A 17,347-nucleotide genomic window follows, 5' to 3' on the forward strand; every position below is an offset into this window, starting at 1 on the left:
GATGCTCCATCGGCTCGAGGATATCCGCCGGGCCAAGGTCTACATCGCGGAATGCATCATCAAGCTCGTCTGCAAGCGATTTCTCCATGCTTCGTCTGCTGAATGTTGGTGCTGCTGATGAGGTCGATCCAGCCGATCTCACGGTGTCCATTGTTTGATTGTGTTGATCTTGCTTTGAAGATACTATGAACGAAGTGGGGCGGTATGGATGCAGAGTTGTTTGTCGTGAAGGAGACTTTGGTGCAGCTGCCAATGAGCGAAACAGGAAGAGGGGCTTGGAATGAAAGTGAGTTCCAAGCTTGGTACTTCAACGCTCTAGAGGGTCGTGGGTGTGTCTCAGAACAAAGACGAATTTTTCAAAAGGACATACTGTTTTAGGGCCATTGATTGTAGTCACACAAAGAACGCCATCATTGTCATTGGGCTCTTTTTCTTCAACACAAAGATCATTGTTGAGTTCATGACACTCTGACTACCAACACACTCGACCTCGCCAAGGAGGTACTTTGGCGTTTCTTTCCACAATACTTGATCATTATCACACTCTTTCAAACGTCATACAGAAACTAGGACTGTTCGGCGATCTCGATATAGCATACACAAAAAGCCATAAGTACCGTTTATACCCTGTGCACCGAATCGAAAATCTACCACATACACCCCAAAGCCAGAGCCTGAAGAGAAGATGGCGGATCGGCCTGGCACTCATAGAGCCAACATTATCGTCGACGCGAACGTCGAAAGCTTTCGGAACGTCACACGGGATGCTCTCAATCAACAAGTTCAAGCAGTCATGGCAGATCTTGAGGTAGCATACCAAGCGCGTGTCCATGACAATGCACAAGCTCATGAGGTCCAGATCTCAGTGAACATCAACTACAGTCTTCGCCCACTTACCAGCCAGGCTGATCTAGATGATCAAATTGCTTGCCGCAGCCGCGCGGACATGGCCCACGAAACTGCTCAACTGAACTTGGACATCGGCGTCCATGCTGGTGAAATCAATCAGCAAGACACAGACGATTTCCTAGATGATGAATATCCTCCAACGCTGTTCTCTTCAGCTGCAAGATTGCTGGATTCGCTGCCCGTTGTCAATCTTGCTCATCTCAAAGAAGAATCCCAAGATTGCCCTGTTTGCCGGGAACCCTTTTCCGGGTCAGAATATAGCGAAGTGGATACGCCGGTCTTGCTCCATTGCAATCATATTGTCGGCCGGGCCTGTGTCGAGCAATGGCTGTCAGGTGATCACAATTCATGCCCTATGTGCCGTGCAGCGATCTTTGAGCCAGCCGTGCTTACGGCGCTGGCAAACCAAGAACGGTCGGGGGACCGTTCAGGTTCTCTTTATCATGTCCAGGCGGAAAATTTCGCAAGAGAGGATATCGACGGCCGCGCAAGACCAGAGTGAAATGGGGTTCATGCCGTGGGCGATGACACCGAAGTGGCATTGCCTGAGGCCCAAGTGCTCACCGTGCTGACAAATGAAGAGCAGTTGGAGACCGGAGGATCTGAACCACACGACCCACACGAGGTTGAAATGTGACTCTTGGCACTGGAGAGGGAGAAGTTCGAATAAAGCGTTAGATTGGAACAACTCCGCGCTAGTCCACCGACGAAGAGCGCCTGGCAGCGATAGGTACGCTTGTTCGGGCCACGGCGGAAAATAGCACACGGGTTGTGACCTTTCGGACGCAGATGTTAAGCATGAGTTAGACGTGAGATTTTTCATGAAGAGTTGGAGGATCAGAGTGCGTTTCTGTTTCAGATTGCTAGTTTCCCCCGGTGATCATGAGGTAGAGTGCCGGAAGGTTTACTGAACACTTCGTTGTGCGTTCCCGCTTGAAAGTTAGCATACTCAAGGTTATGTAGTCTATCAAGTACCAGACTAATAGACGCACATGATACGGCCAATATATCTTTCAACAAACCAAGTCTGATGATAGATCGTCTATTCGCATGGAGACGGTCAAGCCTGTGACTTTTCTCTCTCTACGTACCCCCAAATTTGAAGGATATCTCTTATGTACAAAAAACCTCGTGTGTTCATCATCTGCGCGCGAAGTGACAGAGGAAATGGTCATTGTCATCCTTTTTGCTCTACCACGTCTCCGGGACCATGTCAATGGCTTTTATAAGAAATATATCGGAGATAAACCTACTGTCTGTGCGTACACAAAGAACAATCTCGTTGTTATCCTGCTACCTGTCCCCCAGTACAAGGGGCTTTGTTGGGCTTTTAACACTATCTTATTTGACACATCTCATCTTCATGGACTACACAAACTTTGGACATCTCTTTCATTCTTCTTAACGGTTCCACAGAGCATCCAACATCCAACATCAACATAAAAATAAACATTACAGTCAACTCCCACTAGCGGTATTGCTTTCAAATCGACATGGCAGATCGGCTTGGCTCACATGCTATCGAGGATCATCAGGACCCTGATACGGCTCAACTCAGCCTGAATGCTGGTTCCGACAGTGAGCAACTTTCAACAGCTGAGTCTGAGAGGCCATCACCACCTGAGACTCAGAGTCTCCCAATACCTGAGACAGAACCCTCCCGGGCTCGAAGACTGTTTCCGTCTTCGAGGTCAGTAGCAGCAGCGTTTCTAGAGTCTCTTCCCATCGTCAAACCGGACAACTTGCCAGAAAACTCTCAAGACTGCCACATCTGCAAAGAACGCTTTGACAACCAGGACCCAGGGGTGGTGCCAAACAATGAATTTGCAGTGAAGCTACCATGCGATCACATCATGGGATCCAAGTGCCTCGCAAAATGGTTCGAAAGCAATAATTCCTGTCCTATGTGTCGTGCAGCCTCCTTCAGCCAGGATGTGTCACCACACGCGGAGCTGCTAGGTGCCTTGCATTTACACTTATTGTCATGGTCGGCAACCTCAAGGCACCTGGCACGCGAAGAGCAAAGAGAGACACTAGCGGCTTCCGTGAGTAGTAATGAATTGGACATGCGGAGTCTTTCGGCACTTGCAGCGGAGAACACTGGGCATCTTACCAGACTGTCGGAAATTCAGGCAGGTCCGGAGAACGAGGAGAGCTGGGCGGAGACTGCTCGAATCGGGGGCAGGATTAGAGCAAACGATGCACGGCTCAGGCAAATTGAACGCCGATTCCGATTCCAAAGGAAGGGAGCTCAGGGTGGGCCTGGTCTTTGATATTTGAAGTTTGTACTGTTGTAGAGGTTAGACTGTGTTTGAGGAACCCAGACCGCATGTAATTTCGAGCATGGCTTACTTGGTGTCACGGGTTTTGGTTAGTTTGGTACTCCTAGATGACATGATAGGGTGCATTCACTTGAGAAACACCTTCGAAATTAATGCAAAGTGCTAAGAGAGAATCGGTATTGCTAATTATAGTAAGAGCGTTTCTTAGACCCTGTGCACTTCTTTCTTAACTGCCGTCGACGTTAATTTCGTAATAAGACGTACTACACATCTCTTCCTGCGGGCACGAAGAATGTCAAACTCTTGTTTTTAGTCTATTCATGTCACGGTTACAGACCTTGTACAACACCATGCGACCTGGTTGGGCCCAGCGTGGCTTGGCAATATCGTACGGCCTTCACTGTACAACAGACCATTGAGTCCCTGATACTCCGTTACCACTCGCTCACTACAATCCTCTCCAGCTTCCATCACTCTTCCCAGTAACACTTCTAATCTTGAAATATCACTTTTGACACAGCTACATTCATTACGATTCCCTAATTGCGACAGAAGTTTGAGACTATCACAAACCCAGAGAACGAACTCGGGTTTCCTTACCTTACGCATCAACGAACTGACCGCAAAGGGCCCGGAGTCTACAAAAGCCATGGATCTCCCGAGCGTCTCTGAGAGGTTAGCCCATATTGAAAGCCCAAATCGCGATAATCCTATCGTCCTTGCCAACGTTCGCACTAACATCCGCGGAACTTTTGGATTCGACGCTCCTGGCCCAGTCTCTCAACACCAAGACTCCGATAGGTCGATTAATCGCTCTCAGTTACGAGATCGGAGAAACGAAATTCGTAGCCGTCTCGCTCAAGCCAGAGTAGACGCGATGGACACCGGTGCTTTGGAGACATCGAATATCAGAGCCAAGACTTTCCTAGAATCCCTCCCGGTCCTCTCGCTCACCGATCTTTTGGAAGACAAGCATGATTGCCCGATATGCATCGAGCCATACCAAGATCCTCAGCACAGTGAAAGCCCAGTGCGCCTCCCGTGCAACCATATCATTGGCAAGGACTGTCTGCTAAGCTGGCTGACGTCCTCCGCGCTGAACACCAAAAACAACACATGTCCAATATGTCGCGCCGTCTTATTCGAGCGCAACAAAGTCGCACTTAAAGATCAGCTGGGTATTCTACGCAGAAGCCTGAGTCATTTCCGGAACGCCCATGGGCCGAGAATCTCAATGGATGAAACCCTGCGGAGGAATGAAGAGCACGAGAGGACACATGACCATCTCACCCAAACGAGTGCTGCTCGGTGGCGGCTTATGCAGGCTCACAATGTTCAATGATGGTACGGGTGGGTTTGGTGACAGTGGATACGGAGATGTGGCCACGACAAACATTGCAGGAGCGTGTCGAGCGCAACGAAGGGGAACGTGAGGGACCGTGTGGCTTTGGATAGGGTCTTAGAATCAGGATGCTCTTCGTCTCAGATTCAGCGATCCCCAAGCTCGTTGCTTCAGCTGTCGAGGACCGTGAGGGAGATCTTGTGGGCTCGACGGGCTGAAAATCGGCGGATCCTATTCATGGCATGGCTCTTAGGTTGTCAGTCCCTCTTCAGATAGGATGAAACCCGTGCGGTGCCCTGCATATGATCAGTGGCTATCGAAGTACTTTCTGTCGTCAGCTCATCATCTACCCCAGAACACAGCATTTCGTCTCCGACCGAGTGCCGCCTTTTCATTGTCATGCCTTATCTAGAGAGTCATGGCTGTAGAGTGTGTGCGAGCTGTGACTTAGCGACAATGAGCATTGTTTACGAGATTCCTTTGTTCACAGCCGTTTTTGAGACAAGAGTGAATCAAGAGATTTTGTCAATGCACCTTTGTTAGTAGAGATTCATTCTTTATGCATCAAGGAATAACGCAATTGTTGCCATTCGTTTTGCTTTGCTGACAATGATCTTTGTTACTGACTTTGCACCACACCCGTATATATTGGCTTGACAGTATTCTTGTGTTAATAGATCCTCCTTCATCTCAGTGCACAGCTTCAACTTCCTCCCAATCACATCAACTCACCTCGTTGAACCACCGTCAGCTCTCACTACCATCGTCCAGAAGATCAAAGTTCCAAGCAAAAGTTAAGTTTCAAGAGATGGCAGGGGAGCGTCTTCCTACTTTGTCAAGCATGGAACGTAATTCACGCGGTGAAAGTCCACGACCGCGCCCGATCTCAGTCATACATCGCGACATCGAGCAAGCCATCGCAGAGCTTGAAATGAGCAATGAAGAACATGGTTTGGAAATGGCAGAAATCCACCGTGCTATCGATCGGCTGGATGCTGAAATAGCGCTTCTTTCGAGAGATGAAGACGATCTATACTACCCCGACGATTCAAGTCTCCTGGATCTTATCACCCCTTCGTTGCCAACAGGAGAATCGTCGGAGGAAAATGTCTCCACGCAGGCAGGGACAAAGTTCGTTGACCAGCTTCCAGGCATGAACTTGAAGGACCTACCGAAGGACAGCAGCTGCAATATCTGCATGGATCCCTTCAGCAGCACCGAAGACCCCGAACTGCCTGTCCGACTTCCATGTGGCCATGTCATAGGCCGGAACTGCATCTCCAAATGGCTGGCGACAAGCAACAGCTGTCCGCTATGCCGACGTGTTTTCTTCGAACCAGAAGTGCGGAATCCACCGTTGACTGAGACGGAGCTAAGGGCTATGCTTCAAACAACTCGACCGGCTACCGAGACGGACCTGGATGAACGCGTGGTATTAGCGAGTCTGAGTATGCAAGATGTAGAGTCCTTCGGAAGGGAACTCAACGACATCACGCGCCAGCAGATTGCAATGGAGAGGAGGCTGGCTAGCTTTGAGGCACAGAGTACTCCGCTGACCCCTGGGAGTGAAATGCAACTCAGAGAGCTCATGGCGGATAATGTGGAGCTGCATGCGAGATTGGGGGATTTCAGTATTCGTCATCGGGAGTTGATCGAGAGTCATGGGATTCAACTTCCCAGGGTAGGGCGATTCTTCTCGGGGCTGTAGTCGAGACAATTGGGCGGTGAGACGGTTGCGAAAGAAATGGGTACGATGGGTTGTGAATAGTAAGTAGGTGGTCTTGTATCAATGGGAATGCGCCTTAAGAGGTTAAACTATTCTTGTGTAACATGGAAAGGTTATTGTAGTAAAAGCCAGTGTACCTGCTGAAGTAGACTGATATGTGATTACCTTATAGACCCGCAAGACCTGAAATCATATGAGTCATGTTGTCGATCTTTTCCGCAGCTAGAACTGGCCAACGTTAGAGCATAATTGGTAGATATCTTCCGAAATAGCCTTTTCAGTTATATCAATACCAGCCTCCTCCACCAACAAGTAGCACCTATGCAATAGTCTCAGGTAGAAAGCCTGCGCGCTCAGTCACCGTCGAATACTGCTTCCTGTGCGAGCAAGTCTTCACAGATACACAAAATTCGGTTCTGGAAAACATGCCATAGCTCCATAGCTTCACGACTCAGCAGCCTCTGTTTTGCACCTTGTTTCTCCACGGCTTGTCGTCAATATAATACCTTGCGAGACGAATGATGCAAGATCGATTCCAGAACGACACGTGCCTTGCCGAAGTTCTGTCGACCTATCTCGATTCCCTCTCTCAGATTTTGGCTGGAGACGTATCCATCTATATACCCATCTTTTCATCAAACTTAGTTGTCCCCCAACATCTGCGAAGCCTGTAGTGTAATCGTTGCTTGACAAGACCATATTTTTGCGCTTGTGAGAACTGAACAGCGCATGCAGATTTCTAATCTATATAGCACTGGTAATCATGGAGCCCCATGTGTCCATCGCCCACGAATCTGGCAAGTCCTCCTTGTCCGTGGAGGCTTCCACTTTGCCAGCAACGTATGCTCCATTCTTAGATCTTCTCTCAAAAGCAGAATTCATCGTACGCCGCCCACATCTACCGACCACCGGCGATGTGAGGCCTCCCAACGCAACATCCGAGGACGATGTCACGACTGTACGCGCTGTGGCCTTCGACCTAGCTAGCGCCGGCCATCCAATCATAGTCCTTGCGCATTCTTATAGCGGACTCGTTGCTTCCGAAGCTGTCACGGAAGAACTATATGCGAAGCATGGAAACGCAGGCGTCGTCAGACTCATCATATTTGAGTGCTTGGATGATTCAGTCAAAGTCTGCCTTACCCCAGTCGTTCGAGAAAAACGGATACCAATCTAATTTGGAATTGGCTGCAGGGTTTGCTGGATCGAAACCGCGATTAGGCTGGGAGGTGATCGTACGGTAGAGATATGGGTGTGTGGGTGTTGAGATAGGCTGGCGTCTTGGTTTTTGGTGGTAGAATCAGTGCCATTGTTTCGCCAGAATTCAAACTGCCGTTTTTAGTTGTTCAACACATTGTTCTATGGTGGAGGGAATCTAGTATCGAGAATGCATGATGCCCGAGAGTGTCGAATGAGCCAGATATGGAAACCGCCTTCTGGCACAGTCTTGCCCAAACCATGACAATGTCCCGAGGAGATGTTTGCACTAGGCGGTCTCTTTGGCCAGGTCTCCGTGGATTGCTACCCGTGAGGCGTAACAGAGACAGCGAAAGGCCGAAGCGCCCACCAGGCTTGTCATCTTTTTGGCCTGGCTCCGGATTTTGCCAGATCCAGCACGTTCTCAACACACTTGACGTGAACACAACAGAGCTGCGCGTAACACACCTCTGAGCATAACACGTTGAATCGAGTATAAGTAGTCATGCGGCAGCACTGACCTGGTCTTCTTTCTACATCAAGGCACCAAGAAAATCCAAGCAGAGAACTTACCAGGTTGTATCCGAACAAGTTTATATTGCGAAAGAAAAATTTATACCTCACCATTAAAAGAGCCACCTGCTCCACAGGGACGCCACTCAAGACTAGGAGGTCATGCCTCCAAGCTGTCTAGTCGAGAATTTCCTCAGTTCGCTTCCGGTCGTCAACCTGGAAGACCTATGGGCTCAACGGCAGTGTGACATATGTCATGAGTCTTTCTTCGAATGGGCGGAGAAACCGCTGAAGCTCCCGTGAGTACCTCTTGAATCTCGTCTCCAACGGATATTGCTGTGGCTTGCACGCGGTATTCCTTTAAGCAGGGTGTCCCTCAACATATTACGAAGCTCACAAGCTACGTACTAGAAACAGAATGCTGACATAGAATTGCTAGATGCGGGCACATCTTCGGAAGTAAATGTATCGCCGAATGGCTGTCCCCCACTGCGGTTGACCTTAAACCAAAGAACACTTGTCCCATATGTCGAGAGGTGCTCTTCTCACAATCTGGACGGCGATTCTGGGACAGTACTTCGCTTGTACCAGGTACGCGCGGAGTACGTCTTCCGGTTCCTCTCCTCACCTCCGCAGCCCGTGGTGGCCGTCAGAATGCAATCATTCATCCTGGACTTCTTGCTCGTCTGGCAGAGGCTCAAAATCGAGGTTCTGCAGGGGGCCGAAATGCACCCAGCCCAGTTGCAGAGGCACTAGCGTCACTTCGTGCCATCATCAGAGAGCTTCCGGGTAACAAAGCAGGGAGAGAAACCGCGGAATCGATCCCCGTTTCTGTGATCGACGATGCAGTGCACTCGCTTGCTGCGCAAATGGGCCGTCTTTATGAACATCATGAGCCACGAATAGACGAGGAGACGACTAGTATTTCTTGGGATTCGGAAGGTCCGGAGGTTTCATTTCTGCGGGACCCAGTGTGGGCGCGGTGGTGTGAGTGGCAGTTGCAGGAACTGGTGTACATGGAGCTCAACACGGTATAGGGCTCTCTGCCACATCTTCAGCTAAGGTCTTCGAATTATGAGGGGTGAGCATCTGGTATCTGTTGGAAGTGGATACCATGGTCCTGTAGAATTGGCGTTGTCCACAGTTCGATTGCTGATTTGAAGCCATGTTGGAATTCAGCATCTCAGCCCTATTGTGCTTGGCAATAACTATAAGTAGCACACAAACTCTATAGAAAAATAATAAGCCGTCATTAATTTCATTAGGTTATAAGCTCGGTTTGACGAAAATCGTTATTATAACGACTTCCTTCGTAAGATTATTAAAGATATTCTTATATCGTATAATTTAGTTATAGAGATCTCGATCGACGTTCGCTACGTTAATATAAGTTACTATCTCTACGACTTCTTAACGTAATTTTATATCTTATAGATTCTACGATACGATATCGATTATAATATTATTAAAGATAGAAAGTTAAGAGACTTAAAGGGCTAGGATTTAGGGAGAAAAGTAAAAGCGTATTAGATAAGGTGTCAGGACCAGCATAGGTGCGATACCAGTATGGGTGAGGTAGAACTAGGATAATAAGGCTACCGAACTATGTATGTGGGAAGGAGGCATGATATGGTAGGGGATGCCTCCGCCAAGGCCCGCTAGCCATAGGGCTGAGTGGTGTGTCAAGGGTACGCTCGTAACAGTACTCCCCCCTCTCAAATAGCCATGGCCCCCATGGCTGGTAGACCGGAGATGCAGGCCCATTGCTTGCCTTGTATCTCCAAACATCCATAGTCCGTGTAGGCCTCGACCAGAGAGGATTTGCCGAGGTGTAGCGGTATTGCCGGGCCGCATGCTGGTCTTGACTGTGCCATGCCTGCATTGTCCTTCAGAGATCCTGGAGATGTAGCCACATCTTGCCTGCGTACCAGCAAGATTCTCCGAGTTCTTCTCCTTGCCCAGTCTTCTTGCCATAGTCCTTCTTGCCATAGTCCTTCGGTAGAATTGAAGAAAATCCAACGCATGCATTCACCTCCAACACCTTTTGGCAGCCTGGCCTGGGAGCTTCACTGTAGATTTGCCCTGTGTCTCCCATGCTCTTGCCATCAAGTCCATCCATTCCATCCTTTGTCTCAACTCGTAACCATCTTGCTCCGTAGTGCTATCCATTGCATCCATCCGCTTTGTAAGCCTACCGCTTCGACTGCCGGTACCCCGTAGGCCTACCCGTCCTAAGCTGCCATAGCGAGTACTCAGCAGCCAATGACCTGACTGACATAGACCACTTCCGTAACTCAAGCACTTGCCGATTCGTAGGTGTGGGAGGTGGAAGAATCGAATGTGTTGAATGCCATTTGGTAGCAGGCTCACTATGTGTGTTGTCGACATGCTCAGTGAAGAGGTCGGTTATAATCGTATTGCCGGGTCTGTTCTCGTCGCCATTGTAGCAGGCTCACTATGGTGTGGGGGGGTGTTGTTTTCCGTCAGTTTCTTTCTGATTCGCCTGCAGTACGAATGGTCCAGCGGTGCTTTATCCCTCCTGCTGTCCAGAGGCCGTTCCGTCATGCCGAAACGAATTACCCGTTTGGTGGGCTGACCCAAGGATACGATGCCTTAAGTTCCTATCTTGACCTCAACCGGTTGTGGTGTCTTGGTCTTAAGTTAGTATCTTGACAAAGCCCTTGCCAGCGCGTTTGTTTATTAACCATTCGTCCGCTAATCCGAATGGGCGTGAGTGTGCGTTGATTGGCCCGTATGTGTTTCTCTTCGCCGGGTGTACGAAGGAGCCTTATTATAATGTCAGGACCAGCATAGGTACGATACCAGTATGGGTGAGGTAGATAGGATAATAAGGCTACCGAACTATGTATGTGGGAAGGAGGCATGATATGGTAGGGGATGCCTCCGCCAAGGCCCGCTAGCCATAGGGCTGAGGGCTGAGTGTCAAGGGTACGCTCGTAACATAAGGTAATTAGAGGAGGACTCGATAGTTTAGAAAGATATTAGATATTAGAGTTAGATGTTAGTATTAAAGTTAACGTTATCTATACCCGATATTAGTATTAAAAGCCCATATTTTTCGAAGTCAAATTAGTTACTCGATATACTCTATAGTAAGTTATCTCGAAAAGCCCTACTACGGTAGATATTGTTGAAATGTGGCTCCCGCGCATCCCAGCCACCATGTTTTCCAGCCACCTGATTTTGTACTGTATTTAGGACCTGGCCCCGGAGAGGTTTTGGAGAATCAATCCGTCCGTTCTACACACCACATATCTAATATTCTAACAGGTTATGAGCCCGGTCTGCAGGGCATACAGGCTAAGTCGCTATAATGCCAGCTTCCTACAAAGACTAATTCAGGTAACAGAGTCATAACTACGTCGTCGCATCGTCGCAAAGAACCCTCGTCGTCGCAAAGAACCCTCGTCGTCGCAAAGAACCCTCGTCGTCGCAAAGAACCCTCATCGTCGCAAAGAACCCTCGTCGTCGCAAAGAACCCTCGTCGTCGCAAAGAACTCAGTCACACTGACGAGCGAGCTGTGGAATAGAAAGAATAGAGAGGAACGTCGCGAAGGACTACAGACAATTCAATGGAGACACGTACCAGTGTGGCATACAAGTTCTATGTGGAATGGCTACATTACTCCGAGGTGGAGTATCACGTCTTACTCTTGTTACCCAGGAAGGGTGTTATGCTCCAGAGGTATGTCATATTACCCCAGGAAGGGGTGTTACGTCAGAAAGACGTGTTACCTAGGATGGGTGTTACGTCAGGAAGACGTGTTACCCAGGATGGGTGTCAAATGTTACGTCAGGAAGACGTGTTACACCAGGATGGTGTGTGATATGGCTGGAATGGCCTGTTGTTGAAAGGCTGGAATGGCCTGTGAAAGGCTGGAATGGCCTCTTGTTGAAAGGCTGGAATGGCCTGTTGTTGAAAGGCTGGAATGGCCTCTTGTTGAAAGGCTGGAATGGCCTCTTGTTGAAAGGCTGGAATGGCCTCTTGTTGAAAGGCTGGAATGGCCTATTGTTACGGCTGGAATGGCCTGTTGTTACGGCTGGAATGGCCTGTTGTTGTTACGGCTGGAATGGCCTGTTGTTGTTACGGCTGGAATGGCCTGTTGTTGTTACGGCTGGAATGGCCTGTTGTTGTTGAGGCTGGAATGGCCTGTTGTTTTGTTGTTGTTGAGGCTGGAATGGCCTGTTGTTGAGGCTGGAATGGCCTGTTGTTGTCGAAGGCTGGAATGGCCTGTTGTTGGGAGTTGTGTATAGCTTCATTTCTTGTTGGGTGGACTGGGAGCGTGGCTGCAGGGGAGTGTTGAAATGTGGCCCCCGCGCATCCCAGCCACCATGTTTTCCAGCCACCTGATTTTGTACTGTATTTAGGACCTGGCCCCGGAGAGGTTTTGGAGAATCAATCCGTCCGTTCTACACATCACATACCTGAAATTCTAACACGATCTTCGTCGTCTAGTAGCTATAGAATCTCTTTCTTAATTACGTTCGCTAATTCTTTAGCTATCGAGAGTTCTCTCTCTTTCTTAATATAGACTTTATTAACTCGTAGATAATCTCGTAGAATAGTAATAACGTTTTTATCAAGAACCTCGAAGTTCTCTTTAATATATTAAACAAAGTCGTTAGCAAAGACGTCAGAGAGTATTCTAAATTTATATCTTATATATTATTATATCCTCTAATAGACGAACTTTTAAAGTTTCTCTTTAGTATCTAATAATTTAACTTCTAGTAGTTTCTCTAACTTACGCTTAATTATAATATCTAATAATATTTCTAAAGAATTAATCTCCTTCTTCTATTATTTAAAGTCTATTTTAATATATATTATATATTAATATAATATAAAGCTTAATAATATTTAATATTTTCTAGATATTTTCTCTATTAAATAGAAGTTATAGAAATTATAGAAATTATAGTTTTATTTAATTAAATCGTTATAATAAGCGAAATCGATTAAGTAATATAGAAACGTGTAAAGTATCGCAGCGATATCGGGACGAATTTCCTTTAGAATATAGTCTTATTAATCTATATATTAATATTAAAGTATATTAATTAATATTAATAATATATAGATATATAGTTACTACTATAATAAGACTTATTATTAAATATAGTATTCTTAATAATATCTAAGAAAGAAGAATATCTATATATAGAGAAGATCTTTATATACTAATAACTAGATCGAATAAGTACTAGTAATAGCGAGTATTAAGTCGTTTTAATAATATAATATCTTACGAGACGAATAATGCAAGGTCGATTCCAGAAAGATACGTGACTTACCGAAGTTCTATCGATCTATCTCGATTTCCTCTCTTAGATTTTAATTGAAGAAGTATTTATCTTTATATTCTTTCTTTTATTAAACTTAGAGCCCCTTTAATAATTAAATTTAATTATATTTTCACCTTACATTTTTAATATTCTAGATTATAAAAATACGTACTATCGTTTAATTACTATATTCTTATATTCTATACTTATAAATTAATAATTTTCTATTATTAAGAGTTAAATATATAGAGTTTATTATATTTATTAGTAAATAAGATCTAGGACTAGTTAGCTAATAAATATACGCTAAGCGAGATTTATATCGCTAGATTTAGAGCTATAATAGAGTTATATATATTATTATAATAAAGAATAATAGCTAGTAAATCGAGGAAGTCGTTATTACTACTATTTTTATTACTACTTAATATTATTTCTATTACTATAATAAAATAACACGTTATACTTCTATCTTAAGTAGTTATATATATATTTAAGAGCTTCTTTATTATAATTATACGTTAAATATTTAAAACGTTTTTCGTATATTATTATATATTCTAGAAAAGCTTTAAAGTTAATTATTTAATTATATTAATCTAGCTTCTACTCGTCTTATTAGAATTATAAAGAAATTAACTATTTTTATTAGAGTAGTAAGCTATAATCTTAATAATAAGTATCTATATAATCGCTTTTAGTATTTAGACGAGATTATTAGTTAATACTATTACGAAGTTATAAAGACTATATATATATTATATTAGAAATTTATCTAACTATTAACGACTTTATACTCTATTTTAGAAAAGATCTCTTTTAATTTAAAATTTACGCTTTATTTTAATAATTATTTAGAAGTATTAGATAATATTTATATCGCTATTTACGTATTAATTACTAAGTATATACCTTAATAAAATAGAAAGAGTACTTTAAGTTAAAACTGTTGAAATGTGGCCCCCGCGCATCCCAGCCACCATGTTTTTGGCCTCCGCGCATCCCAGCCACCATATTTTCCAGCCACCTGATTTTGTACTATATTTAGAACCTGGCCCCGAAGAGGTTTTAGAGAATCAATCCATCTGTTCTACACATCACATACCTGATATTCTAACAGGTTATGAGCCCGGTTTTGACGCTGCTACTATACCTCGCTGCTATTATATTATCTTACTATCATATCGCCTACTATCGTACCTCTACCTCGCTACCACTATATCTCAACGCGCTATTCTCGACCTATTCTTTAAGTTATCTATTCGCCAACTATATGACGATAACTATTCCGAATAGCTTGTGGATATATATGCCTTACTACGTAAATAGAAGCTATAAAAGTATACTTAAGAGACCCCCCCCGAGTTACTAACCGTAACAGCCCTAGTTAAGTAGAAAGAATCCTCTATAAAGACTGCCGACGTTATAATATCTACCGTTAACGGCTTTGTCAAGTAACGGCTTACCATTAACGAGTTTAACTATAGCTTTCGAATACTATCTCGATTAATTACACTCTATCAACCTACGGGTAACGGAGAATTTATACGACTTACGAAAGAATTCTATACCTTGAAATACACTAGCTTCGAAACGATATTCGAATATCTTATCTATATTAAGCTACTCGAAGAACGAATTACCGCTATAAACGTTATTCTTACCCCCGATAAATAAACTATTCTTTATCTCTCTATATCGCTTCCCGAATATCTTTAATATCTAACTAAGATTTAAGATATTACACCGAATATAATTGTAGAAAAGGCCCGTATTATACTTCTAAAAGAGGAGAGGAAAGGAGAAAGACTAAAATTTCCGAAGAAAGAAGAGAGAGCGGTATTTACGGCTGCGGCTATTGGGGAAAGGGCTGATAAGCCCTTATGCAAGACGTATAGTAAGGTTCATGAGACGGTATATTGAGACGAGCGTCCGGATCTGGTACCTGATTGGTTAAAGGAAAAGAGGCTATAGTCTATATAGGGTACGAAGCGAAGACGTCTTGAGGATCAGCCTATGGAGGCACATGCACAGTTGGTATTCACGTTTTAGGCATGTTATCCTAGGAAGGGGTGTTACGTTAGAAAGACGTATTATCTAGAATAAGTATTAAATGTTACGTTAGGAAGACGTGTTACCTAGAATAGATATTAAATATTATATTAGAAAAACGTATTATCTAGAATAAGTATTAAATATTACGTTAGAAAGACGTATTATCTAGAATAAGTATTAAATATTACGTTAGAAAGACGTATTATATTAGGATGATATATAGTATAAAGCTAGAATAACCTATTGTTGTCGAAGGCTAGAATGGCCTGATATTGTTATTTCAGGCTGAAATAGCCTTTATCGTTGATGGGAGTTGTGTATAGCTTTATTTCTTGTTGGGTGGACTGGGAGCGTGGCTGCAGGGGAGTGTCGAAATGTGGCCCCCGCGTATCTCAGTCACCATGTTTTTGGCCTCCGCGCATCCCAGCCACCATGTTTTCCAGCCACCTGATTTTGTACTGTATTTAGGGCCTGGCCCCGGAGAGGTTTTGGAGAATCAATCCGTCTGTTCTACACATCACATACCTGACATTCTAACAAAAACGTCTTAGTTATATATAAATTTAATATATTATTTTACTACGTATTATCTAAGTAAGAGAGATCTTTTTATAACGTATCTATATTAAAAGATATTTTTAATAATTACGAGTTTTTAATATTAGTAGAGAAATATTATCTTACTAATACTAAGTATATTAATTATAATTAATTATTAACTTCTTACGTAGATATTCGATATTATTTAAAAAATAGAAGTAGACTAAGATAAAGTCTAAAAATTATAGAGAATTATTTAATCTACGATACTTATAGTTATATAACGTTATTAAAAGAATATTTAATATTTTAAAGCGAAGATTTAAGTCTTTTAAGACTTCTTTAAAACTTAATATATTCTTTTAAGTAATTAATTAATACGCCTTAATAGTATTATATAATTTTATTATATAATACTATTTTAATAATAAATCGAATTCTTAAGTAATTAAATTAGCGAAAGAGAACCTCGCTAATAATCTAAAGTCGCTAAAGAGTATATAATCTATTATTATTAAGATAAATAGAATGTGAAATAAAATAGCGTAAAGAATGTGAATTAACTATTAAGTATATATCTTATAAGTTATATTTCGAAAATTTCGAGTACTCTAGAACTTAATTAATTTATTTAAATAGTTAATAAATATCTAACTCTTATTTTATATATATATAATATCTATTAAGTTAAGTATAGAACCCTTAGAATATATAAATATTATCTTCTTTTACGCTTTCTTCGTTTAGAGATAGTATCTCTAAATAAAGAGAGCGTATACTATTAGAGAAGAAATCTATAAAATCGCGTCTTTTGCGATAGGAGAATAGTATATAAATACGTCTATTCCGTAGTCAAATTTAGTTATTTTTAGAATATATCTCTCGTTATAAAAGATAATCTTTTAATATTATCTACTCGCTTTAAGCGTCTCTATTTATCTTTATAATTAATTACTCTTAAAACTAGTAGATAATATAGTATATAGAAGAACTTTAAAATAATTTATAAAGATGTTAGCCGTCGCGTAAATAAGGTCTTTATTCTCAATATTAATAGCGTTAAATAACGAGGTTATTATAGTTTTAATAATCGTCTTCGAAGTTTTCTTAATACGCTATATCTTAAATATCTCTTATTATAATATATCTCTTTCACGTTATTTAGTTAATTATTTAACTTAATCTCTTATTTTATTAATAATAGTATCTAAGTACTATTCACCCGTTTTTTTCTATTTCTTCTTTATTAGAATTTAAACTTCGAGTATAGATTTAAAATGCCTCTTCTTCGTTACTATTATTAATGCTTTATTAATATTTAATATTAAAGCGTTATCTTAAGTATTTAATAAGTCTTTATTTAGAGTCGAAGAAGGATTAAGAAAGAGATTGAGATCGATTATCTAATTAGATATAAGAGAAGAAATTATAAAATTTTCTATTACTATTCTTTCGATATAGTAATTATTAAACTTT

General features: G+C 42.8%; 7 protein-coding genes across 7 annotated transcripts; 6 read left to right on the forward strand and 1 right to left on the reverse strand.

The window, feature by feature from the left end:
• Positions 1-685: 685 nt before the first annotated feature.
• Positions 686-1,411, forward strand: HO173_011739 (uncharacterized protein; the record flags this gene model as incomplete). The annotated part of the gene is made up of 1 exon (XM_037313618.1): positions 686-1,411. One exon carries the CDS (start codon positions 686-688, stop codon positions 1,409-1,411), a length of 726 nt encoding a protein of 241 aa, XP_037159535.1.
• Positions 1,412-2,402: 991 nt separating this feature from the next.
• On the forward strand, positions 2,403-3,182 carry HO173_011740 (uncharacterized protein; the record flags this gene model as incomplete). The annotated part of the gene is made up of 1 exon (XM_037313619.1): positions 2,403-3,182. One exon carries the CDS (start codon positions 2,403-2,405, stop codon positions 3,180-3,182), a length of 780 nt encoding a protein of 259 aa, XP_037159536.1.
• A 359-nt stretch (positions 3,183-3,541) lies between these two features.
• On the forward strand, positions 3,542-4,533 carry HO173_011741 (uncharacterized protein; the record flags this gene model as incomplete). The annotated part of the gene is made up of 2 exons (XM_037313620.1): positions 3,542-3,593; positions 3,656-4,533. The coding sequence occupies 2 exons, from the start codon at positions 3,542-3,544 to the stop codon at positions 4,531-4,533; spliced, it is 930 nt and encodes a 309-aa protein (XP_037159537.1).
• An 841-nt stretch (positions 4,534-5,374) lies between these two features.
• Positions 5,375-6,241, forward strand: HO173_011742 (uncharacterized protein; the record flags this gene model as incomplete). Its single annotated transcript, XM_037313621.1, has 1 exon — positions 5,375-6,241. One exon carries the CDS (start codon positions 5,375-5,377, stop codon positions 6,239-6,241), a length of 867 nt encoding a protein of 288 aa, XP_037159538.1.
• Positions 6,242-7,022: 781 nt separating this feature from the next.
• HO173_011743 (uncharacterized protein) lies at positions 7,023-7,436 on the forward strand (the record flags this gene model as incomplete). Its single annotated transcript, XM_037313622.1, has 1 exon — positions 7,023-7,436. The coding sequence occupies one exon, from the start codon at positions 7,023-7,025 to the stop codon at positions 7,434-7,436; it is 414 nt and encodes a 137-aa protein (XP_037159539.1).
• Positions 7,437-8,131: 695 nt separating this feature from the next.
• Positions 8,132-9,006, forward strand: HO173_011744 (uncharacterized protein; the record flags this gene model as incomplete). Its single annotated transcript, XM_037313623.1, has 2 exons — positions 8,132-8,268; positions 8,409-9,006. 2 exons carry the CDS (start codon positions 8,132-8,134, stop codon positions 9,004-9,006), a joined length of 735 nt encoding a protein of 244 aa, XP_037159540.1.
• Positions 9,007-9,684: 678 nt separating this feature from the next.
• HO173_011745 (uncharacterized protein) lies at positions 9,685-9,958 on the reverse strand (the record flags this gene model as incomplete). Its single annotated transcript, XM_037313624.1, has 2 exons — positions 9,685-9,845; positions 9,898-9,958. 2 exons carry the CDS (start codon positions 9,956-9,958, stop codon positions 9,685-9,687), a joined length of 222 nt encoding a protein of 73 aa, XP_037159541.1.
• Positions 9,959-17,347: the final 7,389 nt, after the last annotated feature.

This window comes from Letharia columbiana, assembly GCF_014066305.1.
Source record: "Letharia columbiana isolate WasteWater2 chromosome Unknown Sc0000066_s0, whole genome shotgun sequence".
Taxonomy (NCBI): domain Eukaryota; kingdom Fungi; phylum Ascomycota; class Lecanoromycetes; order Lecanorales; family Parmeliaceae; genus Letharia; species Letharia columbiana.